The following is a 16,098-nucleotide window of genomic DNA, read 5'->3' on the forward strand; positions in this document are numbered from 1 at the left end:
CCTCGAGCAGCCCTTCGCTAAATGTAAACACATTCTTATCACGTATTCTACATTCAGCTGGTCTGGTCACAAAGTTCACTAGTATGTTCACATATTTGGAGCTAAAACAAGTAACATCGGCAGGTTCGCCTTTTTTTCTTTTTTTTAAAGCGGCGTATTTCAGCGTGCTCTAGGTAAAAAGCGGAGCTGAGCTTAAGGAACCGCCCTAAAGCCGGTGTTGTAACGTGATCCAACACGCGGCTGTGAATCTTGTGCTCGCTCATTCGCACTGCAGACTGTCGCGCAGGCTTTTCTGGTCTAAGTGAGGACCTTCGACTCCTAAAATTCCCGTTAGGCCCCAAGGGCAAACAGTCTTAAATACATCATCTACTGCCAATATTTAATATCGCTGTAATGCAGGTGCCTTTTCGCACTTTTAACATGGGGAAGAAGCTCTCGACATGGACGCTTCTAGCGGTCTTTTCTCTGCTGATAGTGAAAGGTAAGCGCTGCGCCCCTCTTTGTTGAACCCGGTGCCATGCCTACTTCATCATTTTTGTCGGCGCCGTAGGCAAGCATTGATTTAAAGCATTTAGGCTTTGACTTTTGTGTAGACTCTACTTTTATGTAAAGAACTGGATGCACGAATCACATAAATCACCGTCTTTAAGTTGCGTTTTAACATCTGTCTGGGTCTCGCTCATCTGTCTGGGTCTAGCCGTTGCTACGCCGCTGCACACGTTGAGGCTCAACAAATGATTTTCATTAATATACAAAAAAAATAAAAATCATGTTTTTGTCTTTGTGGTTTATTGCGTGGTGAGACATTTTTGAATCTGTGTTTTGCATTAATGAGGATGAGAATGATATTAAAAGTGCATCGCTTAATATTAATCTCGTCATTTTTGTTTCACCTTGCACAAATATGTATTTAAGACAATTTAAGGTATGACAATTAATACATCAAATTTACATGTATTTAAACATCAATCTATCAGTTGTCTTTTTGATTACGTTTCGCCTATTACATGCAAAACATAGTCTCATTTTTTTTCCTAAATGTATGATTATATGAATACTGTGCCAACTTGTAATATTGTTCCAATTGATGGTGTTCTGCACCCCTCGTTTAATAGTAAATTAAATGTTGTTTTATAAAGGCATTAAACATGTTTTTTTTAATCTAGGCTGAAAAAAAAACCAATAACCCCAAAACTGTTCAGTACTGCCTGAAATGAAAATATATACAGATAACAATGTAATTTCCACATAGTCTCCTCATCCTAGCATGGTACAGGTACTTTGGGAGGCTTAGAGTCAGAGCGCATGCGCATACGAAGCCACAATGCGCCCAGGTACATGATAGGAGTTTGGAATTTTTCGGAGACTGCGGAAGATAGGAAGATACCATCATTTTATGACAGGGGTAACGGCCCCCCTCTGTTGATGTGAGACACACTCGAGTTCAATGTCAAAGATTATTGTTTAAGCAAAATCATGTTGAGTATGAAAGGAATAATATCTTTTTCTGAGAAAGACTACTTTGAATATTGTTTAGAAGCACAAATGATGTGCATTCCATGTAGTACCCCTTATCTAAAGCCATCATTGAAATAAATTAGGAAAGCCACTGTCTGCAGTTTTGGCAGAGGCAAACGGCCCTTCCCTCTTTTCCTGCCAGCCACACCCCCCTATTGTATATGTAATTAGATACTTTCCACTCTACCTGAAAACTCATTGTTTTTTTTATTAGCATATAGTTTTACCTCTGTTTTAGGTGTTAGGTTTGTGTTTTGATTTCACTATATTTGTCAGTTATCTATCATCAACATACTATCTAAATAATCAATTAAACCCACAATTAAAACATTAACTAATATACTGTATTTAAACCCACAAATATTTGTTGTTAATGGGAAAAACATTTGATAGATTAACTGCTGTCACATGACATTGATCACATAACTGTGCCAATGCTGAGCTGGCTTTGGCACTGCTGCATGAGGGGCAGCCGTTGCCTTTAGCTTTTAGCTAAACCTAGTGTGCACTAAGACAACTTATAAATGAACAAAAAGTCAAGTTCTAAAAAAAAAAAAGTAGAAAAGGCAGACAGAAAGAAATAGAGAAAAGACGAAGATGAAAAGAGAAAGAAGGATAAGACTGACCCCAGTGGAGTGTTGCACCACACTATCTGTAACCCAGTGCTAAAAATATATGGTAGACATTCATTGCATAAGACAAGGAAAGTGAAGTCTGGCTTATTACAGAAGAAATTATTTCAAAATATACTAGCAAAAATGACACATGGGGAAAGAATCTTTGTTGTGTAGTACATGAAAACAAAAGATCCTTTGTCCCTTTGTACTTGAAAAATGCATTGCTGAGCTGTCATTTTCTTGTCTTTGTTAAAATCCAGGAATGTGGCAGCACTACTGTGGAATTTGTATCATAAAAAGTCTTTAATAAAGCTGGACATCAGATCCAGTTTTAGCATCCATCTGTCATCTGAGATGTTATTTTATTGCTAGTATTGCAGGCATGTAAGAATACCACAGGGCTTGGATGATCTGCGTAAACAAAATTATGCATTTATATGAATTTTATGTGCATTTGTAGTGTGTGTTCAGGCATGATTTACATAAATACAAATGACATGCTTGTTCATGATCTGAGTACTCATTAAGTGGATGTTCATGCATGAGCTGCTCAAATATCTCTTATTTTGTTGTGTGTTTTATAGGCATAAGTCAGGAACTGAACTTGGAAGATGCATTTGGGGACCAACCACGTAAGTATGACAATTATGACGATGTAGCCATGTAAGGAATATACAGCAGTATTGAGGATTTGTATAAACAGCATTACCTTAGTGTCAGGCTTATTTTATTTTGTACATTAAATGTATTTACCTTTTCTTTTTCTTTTTTTAAATCCCACAGCTACCCTACCACCTAAAGTGGACCCAGCAGGAGGAGCAGGTGAGATTAATAATTGTTTAATGTAATTAATAGCACTGTGATAAGCGAAACCGTGAAGTATGTACGATTTTTTTTCTATATTAAAATATATTCTCTTAACCCAGTTTATTGTTCACTGAGTGCTATTAGTATGCCATTCATGAGTTTCTCTCCCCCAAAAGTGTAAACATTGAGCCCCCCAGGCACCATCTAAACATTGAGAGGGATCCACTCAGATCTGTCAATCTCTTTCCAGTTCAACCTATTGCAATATTTTGGGGTTTGGCTACTGCAAGCATGATTGACATTCAGCTTCGGGTACAGAAATTTGCAAGCCAAATTTCATGTCACAAAGATGCAGATACGTTGAATGGGTTTATTATAACGCTCACGTTCGCTCTAGACAGAGGTTAACCCCTTCAGTCCTACTCACCCCGCTCTGAGCAGGACTCGAACCGTCATCTCCAGCATGGGAGGACAAGGACACTAAAAACCACAGTCTCTAGCGTCAGTCGCTAGTGCGCTTCTTGAGATCAGGGGAGTGAGGTTTATCTGCACAACTCTCACTTGCTGGCCTCCGTTACACTCACCCCTCTAAACCTCAATCCCATCCGGCTCATGGCACCAATGTAACTCTTCCGGTCCTACACGCCTTGGAGGCGGGTTTACTAACAAGGACGCTAAAGACCGCAGTCTCTGTGAAGAGAGAGGAGGAGCTGGATGTCATTTGTGCTGCAGTGAGCCAGAAAGGGGCGTTTGCAAAATATGCTGTATTTTTGTAATTCTGCTAGGTGCCACTAGTGTTGCAGAAACGACATACTTCACCTTTTATGACTTTTAATTAATCGAATTTAAATGAATGGGATTAATGGAATTTAAAACCCAATTTGAAAAGATCAAATCTGAAAGAAAGATGTTCATTTGTTCAGCAGTGAAACCCAGTCCTAAACCCGTTAAGCCCACAGTCAAGGAACCAGCAAAGCCCAAGCCCAAACAAACAGGTGAGACCCTTACGGATATATAAAATATATGGGAATATACTGCAATGTATTACATAATACATTTCCATATATGGGAAACTAGTGCTTATGCTTTATTGTGTACATATATTGCACACACATGTTCCCATATAAATGTGAATGAATGTACACCCATGTATATATACACACATTCACAGAATGAGAGTTTCAGCAGATTTCTAGTTCCCAGCATGCTTTGCTTCGGACTGTTAAAGGAGAGTAAATGTTAAAATCAAGTGCTATTTCATGTGTTTTGCTCAATATTAATATAAGGGGAGATCTCTTAGTGTTTAATTTTCTATTATTTGGGAATTTAAAAGCTTTTCTGGGATGTCTGAGTTTTTGGGGTTACCGTTGTGCTGAAGAGTAGAGCCTGACTGTGGTCAGGTTGATGATTGGCCGACCGCCATTAAGACTATAATTACTATATTGCACTGTGCACTCTTCAGCACAGTGATAGTCTCTTTGCTAAATACTTTAGTACAAGCAGGTGTTATAATATGAAATTATTAAACATATAATGTAAATAATTATAAAATATATTACATTATATATTTCTCTATATATGCGTGTTTATACTGCATGAGTAAATATATCTGCAATATATTACACATGCAGTACCATATCTGATCACATATATATATATATATATATATATATATCTATATCTATATATTATGAACTGTATTACTGAATATAAAATTACATACATTATGATATATTAATAAGTACATTGTCACATTTTTTTCAATATATGAAAAGCGGCAATTCCTTGTGTATTATTCAATATATTATTCTGTATATTTTCAAATTTACAGTTAAATCATTTGATATATTAACCATTCATATATAGAGAAATATATTTTCTTTGCGTGAGGGGATGCAGTTACTGCATTACAGCTGTCTGTTCTGCTTGAAATGAACACAAATCCCCCTACTTTCCTTCTTCAATAAACACTGGAGCTGTTGGCATCTTTGAGTGCTAAAACGTTTTTATATCATGTGTTATGCTGAGTCAGCAAAACGTTTATCCTGATGTATCTCGTATATTTATCTATGGCCAAAAAAACATTGTATGGGACACTTTAGGTTGGGGCGTTGTCTATTTTTAACACTGAATGAAAAATCTCACATAGCTTTTGTTATTAATTATGGTGCTCACTAATCACTCTTCGTCATAGGTTTGAATACCTAGCACCCTCTGAATGTGAATTGCTTTACAATACTAACATATTAACCTCCACTAACAGAAGAGACATACACTGATTTGTTTGACGCCACCATTCGGCCTGGCCTGTTGCCCCGAACAACCCATAATCCTCTTCAAACCTCGCTTGCCCCTCGGGAAGTCCATGCTGGTGTGTACTGTGCTGTCAGTTCCCCCTGTAGAACCGTTCATCGTGTTTGTGTCCGTGCGTGTTTGCATGAATATTTGTGTATACAAACCAAAAATAACATTAGATTTGATTGAGGCTGGTAAATGACACGATCATGGATCGTTTTTAGCATCATTTTCTATAATGCTATAAATGTTGTTCCATATTCAGAAGAAAGAAAGTCCCTAATATTACATTATTAATATAATGCATGCCTCTCTTACAGTTTACATCAAATAAAAACCATGACTTTCTTCAGCCGCTCTGCTTAAGCAATTTAGCTTGTACTCATGCAATAAAAATGATAAAATAAATACAGCAGCTAAAATAAGTCATGTCAGCTTGAATCTTTTTCTTTTTTTATTACTCAAATCTTTCTATCAAATGATGCTCTGTCTTATACACCAACATCACATCACATTATGATCACATGGGCATCTTCTGCATTTGTCTTCATTGTCATCTTGTCCTGTGACTTTGTGTGGGTTCCATCTTCGCCGCATAAAAATATGAAGCATTTTATTTTGTTTCAAACATAAATTACACAGATGCATCTGTTTTTCATTGTCACTTAGCTGTATTAAAATTACAATTAGTTCTGTGCATATTCAATTTGTAATGTAGTCAGTAATTATATTGGTTGACAGGTTTGGAGGACTTTGATCTTGAAGATGCCCTGGATCCCAACAACGACATTAAAGGGAAGGGCAAAGACTCCGGCAAAGGTGGTATGTATTTTTCTGTTAACTCGCCTTTACCTTTCTCCATATTTCATTTTTGCAAATTAGTGGTTAAGTCTTTCATCTTTAATAATAATAATAATAAAGTAATTTAATAAGAATAATGCTGGCTTCAAGGTTTCAACACAAATGAATGGTTTAGGCCAACATAAACATTTCATTAGAGCAGACTTTTTTCTAAAAGAAAGCGAGAAGAGAGAAGGAAATGGTGAGCTGAAATTAAACTTCCTCCCAGAAGGCTGTTTCCCATAATAGAGAAAAAAAAGCAAAAATAGTGGAGTAGGTCCAAATGGATTCTCAGAAGACAGAAAGTTGAGTTTAAAGGAACACTCCACTTTTTTTGAAAATAGGCAAATTTTCTTACTCCGCTAGAGTAAAACAGTCGAGTTTTACCGTTTTCGAATCCATTCAGCCGATCTCTGGGTCTGGCGGTAGCACTTTTAGCATAGCCTAGCATAGATAATTGAATCTGATTAGACCGTTAGCATCTCGCTCAAAAATGAGCAAAGAGTTTTTCCTATTTAAAATGGTCTCTTCTGTAGTTACATCGTGTACTAAGGCCGACGGAAAATGATTGCGATTTTCTAGACCGATATGGCTAGGAACTCATTCCTGTGTAATAATTGTAGGGGTAACAGCTTAGGACCCAGGACCAGTAGTGAAAAATGAAGACCAAGAGTCAGGAGTTAGATTAATTAAAGAAAAATTTACTGAAGAATAGTTTGCAGTTTCATTAGCAGAAGCCAGCTTCAAGTCTCACAGGGAGTTCGTAGGCCGCGCTCCCTCTAACAGTCTCCCCACCTCCGCCTATCGTACATACAATTTCCGAACAGTTATAGTGTTTTCAAGGTCTAACCACGTCATTACTGCCATGTGGAATGATTCTGATTGGCAGAGAGCATGCAAAGTCACGGTAAATTTCCACACAAGGATCGATAGCAGAGCATATCACTAAACTAGGTAGACTAGTTGTCGCCCCATCACTAGAATTAGATCATTGTTGACCTCGGAGGTTGCAGAAAGGCGTCTTCAGGTCTGGTGTCGTGTGCAGAAAATGTCCACCTTCAATATTGGGCCTGCACAGATCATGCAACGCACACACCCAAAAGCTTCCTAGAATCACAGCTCTCCCAAGGTTGGAGAGTGTTAACTACATATCAACAAATCACTTCACCAAAACATGCTGATAACATGTGCTTCTCTCTCAGTGAGAGGCAGACAATAGAACAATTGTATTCATACAATTATTTAGGGTTTCAGTAAAAGTAAATATAAAATAAAATGAAAGACAAATCCATATTTAATCTCTGGAAGCCGTCACCTCTCAGAGACCAAATACAAACTTTAGAAATATAAAGGAAGAAACAATCATTGGTCCTCTTGATATAAGCAAAATCATAACTGGAAAGAATCATTAAAATCATAATAATTATATAGGAGGATGAATATTGATTGAGGCTTTGATTATGAATTTAATTAGGATATATACAATTATATTGAAGTGGTAGTGGATTTCAGAATCCACCTTTCATAATCAAGGAACTTTGCTGCCGAACCATGGGTGCAGCGGCGCAATGATATTACGCAGCGCCTGAAAATAGGCTAACTTCCGTCAACATAACCAACGTGACAACCGGCTTGGACAGGGAGCGTGCTGGGGACTATTTTCAGGCACTGCATAATATCATTGCGCCTGCCGCTAAAAGTGCTACCGCCAGATCCAGAGATCGGCTGAATGGATTCGAAAATGGTAAAACCCAACTGTTTAACTCTAGGGGAGTTGGAAAATGAGCCTATTTTCAAAAAAAGTGGAGTGTTCCTTTAAGGCATCTGTTTTCTATCTGAACATCAAAACATGTTGTACATCTTCCGGTTTCTGTAGAAGCCCATGTAATCTTGAAGGTCATCAAAGGGTTACCCTTACAATCTATCACTGTGAAACTTAGGCTACTATGTTGCTAGTCAGCGTGGATTAACCCAAGCTAGCCAGGCTTGATGGCATCTCCTGTCCCTGGCAGATAAAGACCTCGGAGGAGGGGGCCGTGATGACGGCAAACCCAATAGCAGAGGTGGTAAGAAATAGAGTAACGTACTTCTACCACCCGCTTCCTCTCTTTATCTTCTTGGCTGGAAGAATCCCACTTTGTACCCACAAATCAAAGCGGATCTCACCATTATTAAAATCTAATCGGCTTTCTGATTTCAGTGCAAGGCTTTCAGGGATAGAAGCATTAACCTAGTGACCACCATGGCTCTCTTGCATCTTAACTTTGCATGGATTTTGAGTTTAACCAATCAGATTGCTAGTTCTAATGCTTTCTCTGGATTGTATGTGACAGTAGGGCTGGGTATTGAATTGATACATATACAAATTGATTCGATTGACAAGCTCTCGATTTGATAACACTTTATTCCGATCTTGATTCAACTCACTATTCAATTTGATTCAAAAAAATATCTCAACTAATGCTGTGACTATACAGGGAACCCTGTTACTTAATTGTAAAAAATAAAGTTGCTGCCTTAAATTTTTAAGTACAATCAACTTGGTTTAAGTAATTTCAACTTAAATAACATTAAACTGACTTTAAAAATGAGCTGAATCTTATATAACTTATAAAAAAGTTGAAACGTAACTTATTTTGGTGAGTTAAAGCAATGCAAAAACAAATGTTGTCATAACTTATTGATCATATCATTTTTTACATGGTTGGTACTTCACTATAATATTTAAGGTTACATTTGACAGAGCCTAAATTATTATATTAAATTGCTATGTATTTTTAGATAATATTCAATACTAAAAATAAATAAAAAAAATATTTATCTAAATTATTTATATAAAATTATTTAAATCATTTTGATTTTGCCTTGACCCAGAAAAAAAACATTTTATTATTGGGTTAATAAAAAAGAAATGTTTCTGCTTTTAAATTTTGCTGTCGAAATATAATCATTTAAAAGATTTAATCAAACATAATCAATACATAATTGCGACATCATGAAAGGGTTAAGTAAATATATAATGAATGTGTAATATATATATTTAGCAAAATGCTCCTCTTTCAAGTTATTTTTTTAGATAACTAACAAGCTGTCGACCTTTAGTGGCTTTTCTAAGCTTAATGACTGTTCTGTGACATTTTTAAGCCGTTTCTCTGACGTCTTGAACCATGAGACATGATATATTTCAGTAAGTTGTACTGTCTTTCAACACACCTTTTGATGTCCGTTTACAATACTAGGAATAATAGGATTTAATATTAAACAAACACAGAAAATGATCGATCCATTTCGAGGACTGATAATGAATCTAGCACATTTTTAATCAAGCATTTATTTTTTTTTTGCCCAGCCCTAATCGACTGCTCAGCTTTCTGTTTCTTGCAGGGTGCTGGGCTTTTACTCTTTTTGGGTCACAAAAGCTTCACCTTTAGGTCTCTAATAGTAAACTCAAGACTCACCCATGCATGAGTACTTATCATGTTGTTACCAAGCTAATGGTCTTTTCTAACATCTCAGGTAGTCAATTCTCAGACGATGACCTTTTGGATGTGGGCAATGATAACTCCTACAAACCCGACAAAGGCAAAGGTGACTTAACGCAAACCGCCTGATAGATCCTCACACCGAGGGACCTGTCAAATATAAGAAACAATGACTGGCCAACTACGAAAGTGTCATTTCAGTGTTCACTTTTCTACAGGTGGAAAAGGTGGAAGTGCCAGTAGTACCGGTGATTTGGATCCTGCTGATGAGAATAACTATGGTATGATTGTGTTAAATAGTATTTAGGGATATTAGAAGAACATTTTGTTAGGACTCCTTTTGGTCCAGTTAGATCTTTTAAAGTGGCCTATGTATTCATCCCCAGACACCATGGCTGAGACTGGAACCATCGCTGGTATTGTGAGCGCTGTTGGAATGGCTCTGTTTGGTGCAGTGAGCGGCTATATTTCCTACCAGAAGAAGAAGTTGTGCTTCAGCATACAGCGTAAGGAAATACATTTCCTTCGTTACTCTACCACACAGCTTGTATTTGTTCATTTGTTCCTTATCATGTGCTTCATCTCTCCACAGAGAGTCTGAATGTAGATATGGTGAAGGCAGATGCCCCAGATGCTGTTGTCGCACAGGAGCCACAAGGTACTGACCCTTGTTTATGAGGCTAAGGTCTTTATTTAACTTTTTTTATGATTTAAGGATAAGGACAAGACTTTTAGGACCATGCATTTTAATACAAATTCAGTCACTGTAATTTAAAACATTCTATTGTTCTGCTGTCTTATGGTGACTACATGTGCACACCAAAAGCAAGTTTAATTATTTGCGCGAGTAGATTGCATACGAAGTCAATGCAAAGACGATGCGATTGCCGCGAACACTCGATATTTGCCTCAATCGCGTCTTCCGCACTGGAAGCAGCTGTCATCCAGGCGCAGTTCCTGGAGAAGACAGTGGAGTTCACAGAGTGTGTGAACCCAGACACGTTGGCTTTTGGTTTTCCGGCATATTTGGGACTTCCACAACAGGTACAGTGCAGCAATAGTAGTTATCGCCAACGCCAACATGGTTGATGAAGGAAAAAATGGCAGAAAGAAATGTCGCTGTTGTTGTTGCTGATGTGTGTGAAGACACTCCTCATCGTGCAAAAAACAAGTAATGAGTAACACAATGTGAAAATTTGCTTCGCTTTTGGTGTGTGCACACCATTGTACTTTCTTTATCAAATTCATGATGAGTCTAGAAGAAAATAATAATATTGAGGAAATGCATGATAATGATGGATTTGATTGTACCCAAATGGTTTAAAAAAAAAAAGCTTGAACCCTCTGGGGTTCTTCGGTCATTTCTGACCCCAATTTTTTTTTTTTTTTAAATGTTAAAAATCGTAGCTTCATCGGAATGGTCCGAAACTTGGTGACTTTATTGGTACTTGGTATATGAACACCCAACAAAATTGGGGACAGGATTTGAAAAGTCTAAGTGGTCGTAAAAAAAAATAGTCACACTCAGGACCTTCGGGTCAAAAATGACCCCCATAGGAAATGAATGGGAAATTGGCAAAAATATGACACACACACACACACACACACACACACACACACACACACACACACACACACACACACACAAACACAATTAGCTTTTGGAATGGCACATGTTAATTTGTGTGTGCGTGTGTTTTTGTGTGTATAAGTGTGTGTGAGTTTTTTTGTCTGTTTTGCATTCCTGATGTTTTAGAGATTCACCCCTTCACTGTTGAGTCCTTTTTTTCTGCATCCTGGCTGATTTGTAGATTGTATGCACAAAAAAACTAATTTCCCATTCATTTCCTATGGGGGTCATTTTTTTTTTTTTTTTACGACCACTTAGACTTTTCAAATCCTGTCCCCAATTTTTTGGGGTGTTCATATTCCAAGTACCAATTAAGTCACCAAGTTTCGGACCATTCCGATGAAGCTACGATTTTTTTAAAAAAAATTCTAAAACGCAAGATCCACTATAGTGGTAAAAATGTGCTATTGCGTGATAAAAATGCTCAATGTGTCCACCGGATAGCACCGATCTCATTAAAAAAATTGCTTTCATGAGGCCTAGGCTTGACTCTAAAATGAAATACAGCTTTAATAAAATTAAAAAAAAATATATATATATATAAATCTTTTATTATATTCAATGGGAAAAAATGGGTCATAATTATTGCATAATTTTATGATTTATAATTAATATTATCTCAAAACACCAAACAAGAAAAGAAAAAATGTTATTTCATTGATTTTAATCAAATCTTTTTTTATCTTAATCCCGCCCTCCGGGTCATTTTTGACCCGAAGGTCCTGAGTGTGACCCATAAATGAAGAACGCCAGAGGGTTAAAGGTGTTTTATCAGTTTATTAGTAACTTTTATTCTAGTCTGCATAATTAATGGTTGGAAAATACTTATATAATTATATTATACTATACTAATATTACTATATTATAGTAATTTGACTGACACTTACTGGCATGGATGCAACATGGTGCAAAAATTAAAGTTTTCGGTCACAGATGCCATTGTAGAAGTACCCTAATCGCTAGCATATTTATCATATACAATTATTCTACAACCAAAAATGTTCAATAATAGAAAAACCTTTTTCAATTTAGTCTGTTTTTATTTTTATAAGCTCATATAATTATAAATAATTATTTTCATAAAGAATGATAATTATGTTATTTTCTTTCCTTCTCCAGTCCAACAAACTCTTCTCCAGCCTCCCAACGCCGAGCCGCCTACAGAGGAAAATGCAGTGTAATCTGAGTCTAAACTGAAGAGGGCGCAGTTCTAAATCGTTGTTCTCCTATTGGAATGCCACTGTATTTCCCAGCACATTTGCACCACAATGCCCTTTTTTTAAGTACCAATGTGACTGTTGACATAGTGTAATATCTTTTAATTTATTATATTCCAACTGCTCACATGCAACAATGCTAGTAAGCCTGTTTGCAATAATATTGCTATGAAATGGGAAAACACCTAAAAATGAATTAGCATGATCTGCCGAGACCCGAGAAATCAAACTTGGGTCTTTTTATGGAGCCCATACAAAAAGTCCCACACATACTGCGCTACAGTCTTTTTTTGTTGTTTTTTTTGTCAAATCGGCTCATCATTCCTATTGTGCACAAATGCTTATTAAACAGTGAGACAACTGATTAATCCAAGGATTACAAAAACGGCTGATTGGATAATCATAAAAAAAGATGCTTTTATAGGTCAATAATGTGTTTCTCTTATGTTTTCACAGCAAGACAGGCTTAACAGATTGGTTGTTGTGGTGAAGGATTTGTGAAGGATTCTTTTGTTTGTTTTAACATGATTGTATATATTTGCCTTGCTTTCAGAGCAATGTGAAAAGATTGTTACACATACATATGCAGGTTTTTGTGTCTTAGCTAACTTTTTACTAGTGTGACTTTTTGAGGAAAAAAACAAACAAACTAAAGTCAGAAACTAACCGACAGCTGCTTCCTACTAAATTGCTTTTTTGTGTATGACTAAAATGGGTCTAACTGTGAAGATGTGACGTGTGTTGACGAAGAAACTGCTTTTGTGCGTGTTAGTTGGATGTCAGTGGTTGCGATTCCTTTTGAGGAATCGATGAATTCGGCGTGATCAGAATGATTAGATACATTAGTGTGAAGTAACTTGTGGGTGAAAGTAACCAAAAAGTTGTGTTTCCATGTTAGCGCAATACTTCAGCAGTGTAGTAAATCGTATCGCTAATTCTGATCGATTGCCTTTTTCTGGATTTTAAGGGATTAATGTGCTTGTAAATCGCGTACCGTTTCCAAGTTTGTACTCAAACCATTGTGTTAGTGTATCTCTATTTACACTTGTAGCAGTAAATGTACATAAATGTTTGTGCCCCCCATCTTTTTGAATCATGGGGAGTAGTTTTGCGCCCAAGCTTAGTGTTTGTATCGTTTGTAGCATGTTTGAGCTTTAGCTTTGAGACTTTTTAGAGACCCGTTACACCCTTCCCAGTTTTGCTATTGCCTTAATGAGTCCCTAGCTGCTTTCCCGTCTTGCTAATTTTCCCACTCTTTTTGGGTCTGGCTTTTGTGCCACAGAGCTTGACCATCTCATTTGGAAGGCCACTATCTGCAACTAGCCAGCAGAGTTAGCAAAACTGGATGGGAAAGCAGCTTAGTCCTTGCCATCCTCTCCCTGACTTGAGATCCTCCAGATTTTCCTGTAGCTGTTGTTTTTCACTGTGAATTCAGGTGCACCTTTGTTACTCCGACCCTAAGCCCTTGCCAATGGTGCTTTCCTTCCCAATGCCTTACCACACTAACATTAGGGAAGACACGCTAGCTTACTTACACGGCACGAACAGTCACGACTATTAGAAGGGCTGCCTCGCTCGAATGTCTACAAACCAGACGTACCAGGTTAAGTACGTTGTTCTACTCTAAAGGTGTGGTCTCATTCGCTGAGCTCCGAAACGAGGTCCGTTGCCAAATGTCGAGAAGCATGAAGCACTGCTCACACAGAAGTCAGCGTGAAACACAAGGCTTTCTGTTGGTCAACGTGTAACGCAAAATTTCCGATCATGTGGGTTCCTGTTAAAATGGCTGGGTTTCGCCCGTGATAAATTTGCCGAACAACGGTAAATGTGACCGCACCTTAACACTCTATTGCAGTTTGAACACATCTGAAATATTGTTAACTCACATGCCCAAGATAAAGTACATTTCCGAGTCTTGCAAATGGTGATGATGTCAGAAACGTAGCGGCGCAGAATGTTCCCTGGTAAGTTACTTCCCTTTAAACGGCGCGTTCTGCCAGGGCTTTTGTACAGTATCTAGGGTGAAAACGAACAAACAGAATGTTAGCTGAATGTAAGTCTTTTTACTGCTTTGGCTACCAGAACAATGTAGCTTTTTTTGGGGTGCTACACTTGTCAGAAACGAAGAACACCAAAGATGAAATACGATGGTTTTGCCTTCTTGCATGTTCTTTGACTTTGGTGTGAGTCTTGTGGTCCAGTGGAATGAATTTGAAACAGCTGAGTAAAAGATACAACAGTCTCGGTTAAGGCAAGTGTGGAAATTCACAAGTGTCTTCAACATTATCATCTGTTTGTGTTGGACACATGATGTGACTGTTAAAACCTCCCTAATTCTTTCAATTGACCATCTACATGTCTGGGTACTAGTAGCTCATATGGTGGATGTTTAGTTTGTAAGGATCTCTGGGCTCTCTGGTGTCGTTTGGCCAGTATAGTTGCAATTTTGTCAAAACAAGGGTGTATGTGCTGAACTGTACAGATGTGCATGTTTTGGATTCTAGCTGTAGATATTAAAGTTTTTTTTCTTGTTTACTGGGTTTATTTATGAACTTGAGAAATGTGAAATTGGGAGAAATTGGAAATGAAGTGTCTTGATTTGCACTGCCAGTTTAGTTTTGGCATCATGATACTGCCAGGTTTATCTGTAAATTCGGCTTTGTGAACTTCAGAAATATTGACCATCATAAAATCTCAGTTTCATCAGTGCCTACTTAATCAAGAAAACACAGTTAATTACACATAAATCAACTGGCAATCCTCTTTTGGACGCTGTAATATTCAAATTTAATATAATAATCAACAAAGCTTCACACTGTATTTCACAGGCTATACTTGGTTGTAAAAGATCAGCATAAAGAAACCCAACAATAAACAATTTATCTTGTCTTTGATTGCTTTGGCTATTTATTTTTCTTTAAATCAGGTTGCAAGTTTTTGGAGTCATTTTTGTTTTACAGAATTAAAAAAAATGTGCATGTAGAAAGAATAACCAGGGCTGCACAAATACAAAAATACACTCATAAAATAAAGAAAAAAAGATACTTAATATATTCTGTTTTAAATATTACATGTAATTGGCTTTTTAAGCATTATATGGCATCCTCTGTTCAAATGAATAAACCATACGTGGAAATGGTTCTACAAACTACTTACGTTTGCAAAGTCAAAACACCCTTGTTTACAAATAAATAGTATGGCGATTCAAAGACACTCAGATCACCAAACATGAGATTTTTATATATATTAATATTTTATATAGTACATATATAAAAAAACAAGGGGAGATAATATCAGATGGTCCTTTTTTACCTTGTAAACGTACATTTCAGTAGTAAAGGAAGTTCAAAAGTAGTGCAATATTAGGGTGTGCGCACAAACTTTCATACTAACAGAAAAACAAATGCAATATGTGGTTCCAAAATGGCAGTATCACAACAGCAAGATTCAAGAACCCAAAATGAATTGGTAAAATCTAATGAAATAATATTAAAACTTAAAACATGAACACAAGACACAAAATGAACAAGTTCACAGGTAGGGAAATAAATGTAAAGTGATGTTAAAAGGTTGTAGAGGTATTGGCACAAAGGCAGGCAATGCTGAGGCAGTACAGAAAAAAAGTACAGTCACAAAGAAACACTGATAGAAAAAAACGCTCATTATAAATTATTAAAAAGTATATTTACATG

At 36.9% G+C, this 16,098-nt stretch overlaps 1 protein-coding gene across 3 annotated transcripts; it reads left to right on the forward strand.

Moving 5' to 3' along the window:
- The first annotated feature begins 80 nt into the window (after positions 1-80).
- cd99l2 (CD99 molecule-like 2) lies at positions 81-15,295 on the forward strand. Of its 3 annotated transcripts, none has more exons than XM_079810605.1 (11): positions 237-481; positions 2,720-2,767; positions 2,919-2,957; positions 3,866-3,937; positions 5,979-6,059; positions 8,090-8,140; positions 9,594-9,665; positions 9,778-9,840; positions 9,946-10,065; positions 10,152-10,217; positions 12,309-15,295. In XM_079810605.1, exons 1-11 carry the CDS (start codon positions 394-396, stop codon positions 12,368-12,370), a joined length of 762 nt encoding a protein of 253 aa, XP_079666731.1. In that variant the 5' UTR covers positions 237-393; the 3' UTR covers positions 12,371-15,295. The 3 variants fall into 3 exon arrangements, with proteins under 3 accessions (XP_079666732.1, XP_079666731.1, XP_079666730.1); XM_079810604.1 differs by having other exon boundaries at positions 252-481; positions 8,090-8,143; XM_079810606.1 differs by lacking the exon at positions 8,090-8,140 and having other exon boundaries at positions 81-481.
- Positions 15,296-16,098: the final 803 nt, after the last annotated feature.

Source organism: Gobio gobio (genome assembly GCF_949357685.1).
Source record: "Gobio gobio genome assembly, chromosome: 2".
Taxonomy (NCBI): Eukaryota; Metazoa; Chordata; class Actinopteri; order Cypriniformes; family Gobionidae; genus Gobio; species Gobio gobio.